Source organism: Vespula pensylvanica, chromosome 3, assembly GCF_014466175.1.
Source record: "Vespula pensylvanica isolate Volc-1 chromosome 3, ASM1446617v1, whole genome shotgun sequence".
NCBI lineage: Eukaryota > Metazoa > Arthropoda > Insecta > Hymenoptera > Vespidae > Vespula > Vespula pensylvanica.
The window spans coordinates 5,680,995-5,693,494 of record NC_057687.1 but is presented as its reverse complement, the minus strand read 5'-3'; the positions used below and the strand labels follow the sequence as shown (position 1 = coordinate 5,693,494).

General features: G+C 32.7%; 4 protein-coding genes and 1 non-coding gene across 8 annotated transcripts in view; 3 read left to right on the top strand and 2 right to left on the bottom strand.

The window, feature by feature from the left end:
- LOC122627909 (probable ATP-dependent RNA helicase DDX56) overlaps positions 1-1,451 on the top strand; it is a 2,297-nt gene extending 846 nt beyond the window's left edge. For all 3 annotated transcript variants that reach the window (XM_043809535.1, XM_043809537.1, XM_043809536.1), the window contains 4 exons: positions 1-38; positions 112-371; positions 438-630; positions 712-1,451. The exon at positions 1-38 is cut by the window's left edge and continues 406 nt beyond it. In XM_043809535.1, the coding sequence (XP_043665470.1) occupies positions 1-38; positions 112-371; positions 438-630; positions 712-1,389 (1,169 nt within the window). In that variant the 3' untranslated portion in view covers positions 1,390-1,451. The remainder of the gene's footprint in view (positions 39-111; positions 372-437; positions 631-711) is intronic.
- Positions 1,443-2,615, bottom strand: LOC122627913 (protein PBDC1). Its single transcript, XM_043809544.1, has 4 exons — positions 2,370-2,615; positions 2,155-2,220; positions 2,007-2,066; positions 1,443-1,946 (listed from the first exon to the last, which is right to left on the bottom strand). The coding sequence occupies exons 1-4, from the start codon at positions 2,388-2,390 to the stop codon at positions 1,587-1,589; spliced, it is 507 nt and encodes a 168-aa protein (XP_043665479.1). The 5' UTR covers positions 2,391-2,615; the 3' UTR covers positions 1,443-1,586.
- Positions 2,616-2,834: 219 nt separating this feature from the next.
- Positions 2,835-4,842, top strand: LOC122627912 (ras suppressor protein 1). Its single transcript, XM_043809543.1, has 8 exons — positions 2,835-3,050; positions 3,316-3,366; positions 3,429-3,549; positions 3,638-3,756; positions 3,830-3,912; positions 3,987-4,101; positions 4,181-4,313; positions 4,408-4,842. The coding sequence occupies exons 1-8, from the start codon at positions 2,906-2,908 to the stop codon at positions 4,490-4,492; spliced, it is 852 nt and encodes a 283-aa protein (XP_043665478.1). The 5' UTR covers positions 2,835-2,905; the 3' UTR covers positions 4,493-4,842.
- Positions 4,843-6,801: 1,959 nt separating this feature from the next.
- On the bottom strand, positions 6,802-6,883 carry Trnas-gcu. The gene has a single exon. It is a non-coding gene; the product is annotated as a tRNA-Ser (tRNA).
- A 196-nt stretch (positions 6,884-7,079) lies between these two features.
- Positions 7,080-9,391, top strand: LOC122627911 (tubulin alpha-1C chain-like). Of its 2 annotated transcripts, none has more exons than XM_043809541.1 (5): positions 7,080-7,286; positions 7,520-7,736; positions 7,811-8,640; positions 8,705-8,868; positions 8,947-9,391. In XM_043809541.1, exons 1-5 carry the CDS (start codon positions 7,284-7,286, stop codon positions 9,074-9,076), a joined length of 1,344 nt encoding a protein of 447 aa, XP_043665476.1. In that variant the 5' UTR covers positions 7,080-7,283; the 3' UTR covers positions 9,077-9,391. The 2 variants fall into 2 exon arrangements, with proteins under 2 accessions (XP_043665476.1, XP_043665477.1); XM_043809542.1 differs by having other exon boundaries at positions 7,161-7,286; positions 7,514-7,736.
- Positions 9,392-12,500: the final 3,109 nt, after the last annotated feature.

Here is a 12,500-nt window from a genome sequence, read left to right as displayed (position 1 = left end):
ATAGTTTAGAAACGTTGATAATCGATGAAGCAGATTTGGTAAGAGAACTTGATGTATTCATAATTTTAAAAACGATTTTAATATACTAAATATAAAATTTTCCTTTGGTAGGTTTTTTCGTTTGGTTATGAAGATGAAGTTAAACAGGCTTTGACTTATTTACCAAGGATATATCAAGCTGTACTAGCATCTGCAACATTGTCCGAAGATGTCTTGACACTGAAAAAATTAGTTTTACATAATCCAGCAATTTTAAAATTAGAAGAACCACCTTTAGCCCCGCCAACGCAATTAGCGCATTATACTCTAGCTGCAGAAGAGAATGATAAGGCTGCTATTTTATATGCCTTATTGAAATTACATTTAATTAGGTACTTATTTTGTAATATATTGAAAGTATATGAAAAAGAGCAAATTACAGATTCTAAATTTTGCAGAGGGAAAACTATTATTTTTGTAAATACTGTTGACCGATGCTACAAATTAAAACTCTTTTTGGAACAATTTGGAATACCAACGTGCGTACTTAATTCCGAATTACCCGCAGTTTCTAGATGCCGAGCTATCACGCAGTTTAATTGTGGAACATACGACATAATAATCGCATCTGATGAGAAAGCTTTAGATGAGGTAATCTGTGTTGTCTGATACACTAAAAAAAAACTTTTCTAATTATCGATATATATATATATATATATATTTTTTTTCCAGGAACATGTAGTAAAAGCTAAAAAAGGAAAAAGGAGAAGAGATAAAGAATCGGGTGTAGCTCGTGGTATAGATTTTCAATTCGTATCGAATATAATCAATTTTGATTTTCCACTTGACGTTAACTCCTACATACACAGAGCAGGACGTACGGCACGAGGAAAGAATCAGGGCACAGCTTTAAGTTTCATATCTATAAGAGAAAGACCTTTACTAGAAGAAGTAGAAGGAGAATTAAAAGAATGCTATGGTCGCGATACTTTGTTTAAAACTTATCAATTTAAATTAGAAGAAGTCGAAGGGTTTAGATATCGTGCAAAAGATGCATGGAAAGCTGTAACTAGAATAGCCGTGCGCGAAGCTCGTTTGAAAGAAATTAAACAGGAAATATTGAATTGCGAAAAATTAAAAAGTTATTTCGAGGATAATCCGAAAGATTTACAATCGTTGCGTCAAGATAAAGCTTTACATACAGTAAAATTACAATCTCATTTGAAAGATGTACCAGAATATATAGTACCGCCTACTTTAAAACGTTTAATGGGAATGGGAAAAAGGAAACGAAAATTCGATCGAGAATTAGCGTCGTCCGGTGCTACCGCAACGAAATCGAAACATCAAGCACGTGCATCAAATCCTCTTATCAGTTTGGCAATAAAGAAACATAAAAAGTCAGCATAAATCTTGTACATTATCGTTAAGAAAAGTTTGTGTAAAATAAAATTTTCTGTTCCTATTTTTAATATATGTAACGTTTTATTAAAATGTAGAATCTTTTAATCATGAATGTATAAAAATGTCGAGAAATTATTATGTACTATTGTTAATCTCATTGTTATGTTAATTCTACATAAGAAAATCATAATCATTGTTACGAGCTAAGATTTGTCATTAGTTCTTTTTGGCTTGTATTTGCTTCTTATGCCGTCATTGAGGCCTTCTCTATTTCTTGCCAATTCAATGGCATAGAATTGAATTCTAGTTGTCAATATACTGTTTTCCTCCGAATAGTCACCCTCGCAGTCTCCTCTTAACAATGTTCCAAAACTATAATCCTCTACAGAGCCTTTGAATTGTTCACAAAAAGGACGCCATTTTTGCTTGCCTTCTTCGGATTTTAATTCGTCCTCATTTATTTTATCTACCTTAAGATTCGGAAATGCTTCTCTAAACGTCTTGTAAATATGATCATCGTGAGGTGTGAGTCTCAGAAGTTTTGGATCAACGGAACATAAAATCTAGAACATAAAGCATCTATTATTTTGTTTTCTTTTTTGACATAATAATATATTACGTACATTAAAATAAACTTCCGCGTGTTCCATTGCCTTCATTGCCCACATTACTTCCACGGATGCCTGGAAATAAATTATGAGAAATTATAAAATTATACCATTTGTTTAAAGGAAGTCAATTTTTCTTCATCATTCCTTTAACTTTACTCACATCATTTTCAAATTCTTCTGCCGGCCTAGAGAGTACACTAGAACCAGCTAACAGCTGATCAGCTGTCTAAAAAGATAAACGTTATCGTTAGAAATCAATTTAAACGTAAGACTATATGCGAATTAAATAGCTTATTCAAACTACACTTTTCTGAGAGAGGTTAAAATATGGAAGATCCAAAAATCGTATAATTCTATCGTATATAATATACATACCACGTTTCCAAATTGTGTCATAACGATAGGAAAACTAGCGAGGAGTAATCGTATAGAATTCGTCTTCAACACAACTTACAATATGATCGTTACTGAAGTTATAAACCAAATATACATATCATCCTCAAGAATACACGTGCCAAACGAACTCGGATCAACCATTTAACGAGATTACTTTAACTTATATTATATAAATATTAATACGTGACTGTGATAATTCATCCTCTTTATTCTTCTCCCATTTATCCTGAAATATACTCATGATTCGTAAACTTTAACGAACATTTCTAAATTTATTCACAATGATATCGACGAGATGTAAAAAAAGAGTTTTGAATTTACCGCGCGACGATTCGACCAATCAGTATATAGAGTTATCGCGCAGGCGCGAGAGTTTAACCGTAACGGTAGTATACCTAGGAAGTTTCTAAGTAAGGAGTTGTAGGATAGTCACAGCTTCAGTAGCGACAAAGTGATTACATATGGTTTTATTTAAAGCTTTCTGACGTGTGTGTGCGGAAACGATTGCGCGCGCAATGAATCAAGCACCAGTATCGTGTATTCCTGCGGGGAAGATGTCAAAGGCGAAAAAAGTGCTCGATGAAGCAAGAGAGATCCAAAATCCTGAACTGGATCTCGTCGACAAGGGCATTGCATCGTTCGAGGAGATGCCAGGATTACGTGAGTCTTTCTACGCCATGCCAGTCCTGAGCTCTTTTGCCAAATTAGGGAACCGGTCGTGACTACTTTTTTCGTCTTAACGAGTTTTAGAACGGCCATGTGTCATTGCTTGTTCATGTGGGCGTTCCCGCGCAGGCGCTTAATTTTAAATCGTTCCAAATTCCTTAGAACATTATTTCCATTTATTTTATCAATATTCGTATTTTTATATATCATGCGTATCGTGACAAATTAGTGGAACATGCAATATTTATATTTATTGCAGTTAATATGATCAATGTGACCAGATTATCATTGAGCCATAATAAAATACAAGGTAAGAAATTAATTTGATCATTAACGCAATTACAAATTGTTTTTAATTTATGATATTTTTAGAGGTACCTCCAGGATTGGCTAATTTAGTCAATTTGGAAATATTGAATCTTTTTAACAATCATATCACCGAATTGCCTATATCTTTATCTCAGATGCCGAAACTAAGAATCCTTAATGTAGGGTAATGTATCGTTAATGCAATTCTTTTATTCATTCGTATAATTTGTATATTCGTCTAACAATGGTTTTATCTAAGTGTTCATTTGCAGGATGAACAGATTAGATATTTTACCTCGTGGATTTGGTGCTTTTCCAGTACTAGAAGTTTTGGATCTAACTTATAACAATCTCAGTGAAAAGAATTTACCTGGAAATTTTTTTATGATGGGTAAGATATAAAACGTTTATATAAGTCTCTCTTACGATACAAGGTTCAAAATTAATATTTCTTGATTTTCTAGAAACATTAAGAGCTCTTTATCTGGCTGATAATGATTTTGAGTATCTACCACCTGAAATTGGACAATTAAAGAATCTTCAGATTGTAAGATGATGTACCTTTCGTTTTAAAGTATAGACGAATTTAAAAAATATTTCTCTATCTTTATTCCTTTTTAGCTTGTATTAAGAGAAAATGATTTAGTGGAATTACCAAAGGAAATTGGGGAATTAAGTCGTTTAAGAGAATTGCATATACAAGGAAATCGCTTAACTGTTTTACCTCCAGAATTGGGTATGGAAAGAAGTTTGTGTAAAAATGAAACAATCATTTCCACGTTATAAATAACAAATCACGGATTTTTCTCAAATAGGAAACTTGGATCTAGTGAGCAATAAAGCTGTATTTAGAATGGAATTTAATCCTTGGGTAACACCAATTGCTGATCAATTACAAGTCGGTATATCTCATGTAATAGATTACATTCGTTCGGAAACATATAAATAGTAAGTGAAATAAAAACTAGATTTTTGACAAATTTTTATAGACCTTGTACAACGATTTACGATGTTTAAACGTACCATTCTTTTTTTTTTATAGCGTTTACAGTCGACATCAAAGCGCTAAAGGACCGCCACCTCCAATCGAGAATGATAAAAGCAAAAAAATTTCACGTGCTCGTTGATATTACAAATATTTGATACGCTTAAAGATTTAACGCTAAAGATAATGATTTTAATTCATTCACTGCCATTAATCACGTACATACAATGATAAAATACTGTAATAAAAATCAGAGACGCTAGTGCCTTATCTATTTTTTATATGATATTATTAATTATATTTTTTAATGCTATATAGAGGATTCACGTATTTATTAAGCGTAATACAAAAATATACAAGAGAGTGTATACAAAATGTATAAATATAATTCGAATAACGTTATTATTGTATGGCTTTAAATGCGACTAATGTAAATAAGAGATATTGTATATTTTATAAAATAAAATATATCTTACCGATTTAAAGAACGAATCGTAACTTTTTTTTAATTTCTTTAACTTCGTTATATAATAATAATATTCTTCATATTTTATTCATTTAATAATGTTAATAGAAACTTGAACATGCGTCAGTGTTGATTTATCGATAAGATATATATATATATATATATATAGGCTATTCGTATTTAAACGTTAATTTTTCGTGAGTATGTATACATATGTAAGTAGAATAGAAAATATAGTATTCAATCTGAAAAGCATTAATAAGAATAAATAAAATTTGGAATTTCATGGGGTTTATTGATCTACCGAAGAATCTTATTTGAGAATTACGCGCAATATATATTTTCCCCTACCGAAACAAAGTAACCCCAATGACCCAAGAACTCAATAGCCTATACTTGCCCTTTTCAGTTACAGTTTAAGGGCCTCTTCGGCATATAGACTGTTCTTTGTTTCTTGCCTTAATCACTGCCGCAAAGCATTCCATAACAACGATTAATGGTTTAACGTGGAGCGAAATTTATAACTGTAATAAAACACAGAAAAGAAAAAATCCGAGATCTTTGCATAAAAAATGATTATTACTTTTTGATCGAGATATATTCATTTACGGAAGGATCGAGTAATTATCAAATGAGAAACTAATTAAATAAAGAGAGAAATTAATTAGTATATTAATGGTAGAAAATCTAGAGTTGAAAATTGATTAATTTATTCTATGGTTTATGGGTCGTGATCCTTTTTATAAGTCTCTTTGTTTTTTTTTAGCAATGACTCTACTCGACTTTTCTCTTTCAAAAGTAATAATTTTATTCGAATATTCTCTTTCAAAAGCAATGACTCTATTCGACTTTTCTCTTTCAAAAGTCTTGAGCATGCTCGACTTTTTTCTTTCAAAAGCGATTACTCCATTGAGACTTTTCTTTTATCAACAAAATTGATTAGATTTAAAAATTAATTTTTATTTAAAGATATAATGGAAAATCCTTGGATGTTTCTTCTTACAAGCGTTTATTTTGATTATTATAAAAAAATCATGCAATTTCGCGTGCAATTCAAACACTATCCATCGCGAATGTTTTCTCATAAATTTTTTATTTAAACTCGTAGGTATCGATTCTTTACTATTTTTGAGAAAAATATTTAAAAAAACACATTGAAATATTAAAAGTGTAAGTAATAATAGACGCGTATGAAACAAGCGTACTCTATCCTTATCTAATAAATAAATTAGTAAATCTCCGAAGAAAAGTTACTCGTCGTCACTCAATACTCCTTTACTAATTAAAGAGAATCAATTATTTGTGTCGATTCAGATATTTCGTTCTCGACACGTTTGAATGATTAGAGGGACTTAAAAATTCACGTACTATTTAAGAAATTCTGGTTCAAAATAAAACATTTATTCGCGATTTAGGTCGTAATTAAGGGTGGATGATTCGTAGAAAATGAAATAGATCGACATCGAAATTTGGTGGAGACTCTCTTCAATAGATAGCACTAACTTTAATAAGCAATAGTTATTTTTTGACGGACGATTACTAAAATTAATTCGTGAAACACTACTCTCTTGTAAAAATACAATCTGTGCGACTGTTAAAAAAGAAACAAACTTTGCGAACGAACATTGATTCTATAGATTGGATTGTACGCAGTCGTTTACAAAAACACTTTTTCAAGTTGACGAAGATTGAAGTTGTCGACGTTCAAAGCTAATTAAAATGCTCGATAAAAAAGTGGCAAAGAATAATGTTTTTTCGGAACTAGTATATGAATAAAAATAAAGATTTTTCAAAAATTCAGAAAAGCTATGTCGTCGCTGAAACCTTCGTTTTTAAAATAAGATCTTGTTCGTCAACATCGGTCAAGAATTACGCCTGTACTCGTTGCGTTAACCATTAATAAAGCTAAGAGCGACGAACAATCTTAATAATTGAAAAAAGATATAAAAAATATTATACATAGCCAATGTTAAAAAAAAATTAATCGACGAGGATGGGATTCGAACCCACGCGTGCAGAGCACATTGGATTAGCAGTCCAACGCCTTAACCTCTCGGCCACCTCGTCTGTTTTGAGGGTTATAAAAAAATTGTTAAAAAGGGCAGCAACCCTTTGATAACGATTAAACAATTTTTTGTATAATTATAAATCACAAGTAAAGGTATAGATGTACGTGCCTCTTTTATTGTTGTGCTTTAATCGATATAAGCTATATATGTATGTTACGCTATAAAACTACAGATAAAAACAATAAAATGATCTACAAGAAAATAATATCGATCGATGAAAAAATTTGGCATCATTTTCAATCGGTACGCCGGTTAGAAAAATCACAACACGATCGGCATTTCTCTCGGCAACCAAAACAAAATTTGTTTGACAATGTACGACTCGACAGTCTGGCTTGGACATCCGAACGTAACATCGTTCGTTCATCCCATCACGGTTAGAATTAACAGCTATCAAAATGGTAAAAATTATTTACAATAATACGATATCTAAGGTCTAGACTATGCGTCTCGATATTATAAAATAGAATTTCATATTAAAATATTGTTGGAACGAGTTTCATATATTCTATTCGCTATCATTAGAATATCTGTCCTACATGTTATACTCTAATTTTTTAAGATTTTTTAAGCGATCGATTTAAAAGATAGAAAAAATAGAAAAAATAAATAAAATAAAATTGCTGAGTATTAGCGTGAAGTGCTGTCCGTCCACATCGGTCAAGGTGGTGTACAAATGGGCAATGCCTGTTGGGAATTGTATTGCCTTGAACATGGTATACAACCTGATGGGATGCTTCCAGCGACAGCGTGTACGAATGACGATGGATTTCAAACGTTTTTCAGTGAAACTGGTGGAGGAAAATACGTTCCTAGAGCCGTTTTCCTCGATCTTGAACCTACCGTTATAGGTACGACTATAAAACTGTAAAACTATCATTGCTATATTAAAAACGATTCGACCAAAATTAATCAACATTTCCAGATGAAGTTCGTACTGGAACCTACCATCAGCTATTTCATCCAGAACAATTGATTTCCGGGAAAGAAGATGCTGCGAACAATTACGCGCGTGGCCATTACACTCTTGGAAAAGAAATCGTAGACCTAGTGTTGGATAGGATACGCAAAATCGCTGATATGTGTGCCGGCCTTCAAGGATTTTTGATCTTTCATGCATTCGGAGGTGGTACCGGTTCTGGATTTACCAGTCTGCTGATGGAAAGACTCTCTATGGATTATGGAAAGAAGGCTAAACTCGAGTTTGCTATTTATCCATCCCCACAAATTTCTACAGCCGTTGTCGAGCCATATAACGCAATTTTAACAACTCACACGACCTTGGAACATTCCGATTGTGCGTTCCTCGTCGACAACGAAGCTATTTATGACATATGCAGACGTAATTTGGACATCGAGAGACCAACGTATACCAATTTGAATCGATTGATCGGTCAAATTGTATCTTCGATCACAGCATCCCTTAGATTCGATGGTGCTCTTAACGTTGATCTCACCGAGTTCCAAACGAACTTGGTACCCTATCCTAGAATACATTTTCCTCTGGCTACCTATGCTCCTATAGTTTCGATCGAGAAAGCCTATCACGAGCAATTGACTGTCATGGAACTAACTTCGGCTTGTTTCGAACCAGCCATGCAAATGGTCAAATGTGATCCACGTAGAGGAAAATATATGGCTTGTTGCCTACTTTACAGAGGCGACGTTGTTCCCAAAGACGTGAATGCTTCCATTGCGACCATTAAAACTAAACGTGCTATACAATTCGTCGATTGGTGTCCAACTGGTTTCAAAGTACGACTCTCTACTATTTTTGTGTGTTCATTTTTTTTTCTCTATAATTTTCATATATCTTTAGGTCGGTATCAATTATCAACCACCGACAGTGGTACCGGGCGGTGACCTTGCTAAAGTTCAACGTGCGATGGCCATGTTAGCTAATACGACAGCTATCGCTGAAGCTTGGACGAGACTGAACAGAAAATTCGATCTTATGTTCGGGAAACGTGCTTTCGTTCATTGGTAAAAATTTCTTATCGTACCATGACGCTTTTGTTATCGTATATTTATACTTACATTATTTGCATGATTTCTTCATAGGTACGTCGCAGAGAGTATGGATGAGAGTGAGTTCAACGAAGCCAGAGAGGATCTTGCTGCCTTAGAAAAAGATTACGAAGAGGTTGGCATGGATTCTACGAAAGGTGGCGAGGTTGGAGAGGAAAATTAAATGTTTCATTAGATGGAGGCCATTTTTACGTTAAGTGGCACACTTATCGTATTTTCGAGGTTCTATGTTTTTTTTTTGTTTTCTTTTCTTTTGTTTGATCCTCGCTATCATCATCGGGATGAACGAACTCGTTCAGCCAAACAATTTTTGTAGAATATTTTTATATATCAATTTTCTTTATCGTCCTTTTTTTTCGATGTCTCTGTACATTCGTTTCTTAGATAGTTTTCTCATTATACATGATTTAATACATTAACTTTTTTTATATTTATCAATACACAAACTTATATGTTTATTTATATAATAAAACTTCGTGAAAATTATTCAAACCTCTTATTTTTCTTCTTTGCGTTGATCTCGAAGAATGGTCAAGTTTGATCCTTTCTGAAATGATCAATGAGGAAGATCATACAAATTTAAACTACTTTTAGAGATATTACAGGCTCTTTATTGTGTAGAACAGCACGCGGCTGCGTAGAATTATATTACATATGTATAAACTTTTATCGGCATCGTTACACGTAGCTTTTTTTTTTTCCAAAAAACTCTTATATCGTACATATAACATCCTTTTTTTTATTTCTTGTGTGTCTGCGTGCTTAAATCATTATCTCTTCTCGTACACGCTCTCCCTTACCATTCCTCTAAAAAACAGACGTAAAAAATCGAGCATGGATTTTACTTTTTTTTTTCCTTGGAAAGAGAAAGAAAAAAAGAGGAAAATGACAGAAACAAAGTGCCTATGTATATGCGTATGCAACGTGGAAAGAGAGACGTAGGAAAATGTTTGTCGAGAACGTATTAGATACAAATATGTATGTGTTTGTGTGTATGTTATGTGCGTATCGTGTGATATGTCGTCGCAGAATTTTGACATACAAATTTTATATCGAGGATCGAAAACGATGCTAGGTCTATCATCTCGACGTTCTTACGCTCGAAAATCCACGTTTCTTTTATCTTTATATTTGTTTTTCTTTCTCCTTTTGCATAGATGAAAATTAAAACAAAATATATGTATTGTGTATTTTTGTGTGTGTGGGTGTGTATTGACTATAGTGGAAAAAAGACGAATCATTAAATCGGTATACGGTGATATGCTGACAAGAGGATGACGACAATAACGTTTACTGGCGATAATAATAATAATAATAATAATAATAATAATAATAATAATAATAATAATAATAATAATAATAATAATAATAATAACAATAATGATAATGATAATAATAATGATAATAATAATAATGATAATAATAATAATAATAATGATAATAATAATAATATTAATGATAATAATAATAATAATAATAATAATAATAATAATAATAATAATAAAAATAAAAAAAAATAATAATAAAGACGATGATAGTGCTTAATAGTAAATATCATTACCGAGTAAATCCTCCCACGCAACTAAACCCTGCCTCTGTTTCCTTAGACGATACTCTTAGCTATTTTTTTTTTTTTATTTTTCTTTATCAGCGAATTTTTGGGAACATTTCTCCACCAAGTTTTTCAACTTAACACCTTCCGCTTATAACTCACTTCCTCGACAACGTATATAATCTAGAAAGATAGCTTCTTTATAAACTCTTAGTTGCGCATCGCCATTCCCCTCGTACGAACGCGTTCGCGCGACGAACGATAATTAAACTTTCTATCGCGTTTATACCATATCTTCTAATAATAGAAATCTTTAAAAAGCGCCGCCTGCTCTATTTTCGTTTAATTTTTTTTTCTTTTCTTTGCTTTGCTTTTCTTTTATTACGCCGTGGATACCATCGACATTTTGCAAATATTTAAGCCTTTCTATCGATCAATCAATCTTCCTTTTTTTTTTCTCTTTCATCTTTATCTTTTCGACTTCTTACAAACTCTCCTTTTATCTCTTTCTCTATCAATCTTGTTTCCTTATTCTTGTATTTCATTTTCACATAGATCACATACGCACCAATACATACATACATAGATCACATACATACATACACACATAAACACTTACTATTCTTTTTTCTTCGTCTTTTACATACATTCTCTCTCTCTCTCTCTCTCTCTCTCTCTCTCTCTCTCTTTTCCTCTCTCTATTTCTCTCTTCTTCTCTTTCTTTCTTTGCCGCTTACAATAAAATCTTACGTCGTTCTTTTCATCATTTTTTGGATTGGCAGGCGAATAAAGCTGCCGCTCGCTGGACTAGAGATTTCACTACTGCTTTTATTGCGCATTCGTTCTACGATATATCTCGAAAGAAATTTCTCCTTCTCATTTACATCGTCCTTGCACATGTGCGTTTGTTACCAACCATCCTACCATTCTCACTCCCCTTTTTGTATTTTCATCTTTTCGTATTTTTGTCTTCCTTCATTTCTTTCTTTAATCACCTTCTCTCCTTTCTCTCTCCTACTCACCATTTTTTTTCCTCGCAGATCTTGATTGTTTCCTTTTTCGAAAGATTTTCGAATAGATTTTCTTCAGCGATGTGCATCGAATTTCCAACTCACAGTTTGGAACTCGAAACGAATTTCATTTAAGAATTTTTCATCTATGTGTTTGTTTAAATATATATATCTATATATCTATATATATTGTATAAAAAAAAAAAAAAAAAAATAAAAGAAAAGAATTTCTACAAGCGCGAACTTCGCTCTGTTTAAGGCACGGCCTCGAAGACGCTCGTCTCTCGCAAAAAGGATTTCGATAATCATTCGTGGCTGCGTCCATCGAGGACCGGTGAAGAGAAAAAACAGATTGGCTGTCCTCTATCCTTTATCATTATCATCATTATCATCATTATCATCCTCGTCATCATCATCATATCATCATCATCATCATTATCATTATTATCATCTTCATTATTTTCATCATTGTTATCATCATCATCATCATCATCATTATCGTTATAATCATCATCATTATCATCCTCGTCATCATCATCATATCATCATCATCATCATCATTGTCATTATCTCCATTATCTTCATTATCATCATCATCATCATCATCATAATCATCATAATCATTATCATCATCATAATCATGTTATCGTTATCATCGTCAATTCCCAACGCTTCCCCCTCCCCGAGATTGAAATGTATATATATGAAAATAAAGTGATCTTTACGTGGGGATACGTCGTCGTGACGCGACGGAACTTGAATCGAATATCTTCGAGGATCGTTTCAACTTCCGTCGCATTAAAAATTTTTATTTCTTTTCTTCTTCCCTTTTTTCTTTTAACATAATCGTAAGATTGGTTATTGTTTCTTAAAAATTAATTTACAGATATTCTGATTTTTTTTTCATTCAATGCTTTCAAAACGGGAAAAAGTAATCGCATGATTCTACGAAACTCTATCGATTATTGTTATTCCACGAGAGAGAGAGAGAGAGAGAGAGAGAGAGAGAGAGAGAGAGAGAGAGA

Coding starts and splice junctions, on each gene's coding strand:
- LOC122627913 (XM_043809544.1), bottom strand. CDS start 2,390: ATGACACAATTTGGAAACGTG. Junction 2,067..2,154: donor CAGAAGAATTTGAAAATGAT/GTGAGTAAAGTT, acceptor ATTTATTTCCAG/GCATCCGTGGAAGTAATGTG. Junction 1,947..2,006: donor ACGCGGAAGTTTATTTTAAT/GTACGTAATATA, acceptor TTTATGTTCTAG/ATTTTATGTTCCGTTGATCC.
- LOC122627912 (XM_043809543.1), top strand. CDS start 2,906: ATGAATCAAGCACCAGTATCGTGTATTCCTGCGGGGAAGATGTCAAAG. Junction 3,550..3,637: donor CTAAGAATCCTTAATGTAGG/GTAATGTATCGT, acceptor GTTCATTTGCAG/GATGAACAGATTAGATATTT. Junction 4,102..4,180: donor TGTTTTACCTCCAGAATTGG/GTATGGAAAGAA, acceptor TTTCTCAAATAG/GAAACTTGGATCTAGTGAGC.
- LOC122627911 (XM_043809541.1), top strand. Junction 7,737..7,810: donor TCTTGAACCTACCGTTATAG/GTACGACTATAA, acceptor CAACATTTCCAG/ATGAAGTTCGTACTGGAACC. Junction 8,869..8,946: donor AAACGTGCTTTCGTTCATTG/GTAAAAATTTCT, acceptor ATTTCTTCATAG/GTACGTCGCAGAGAGTATGG.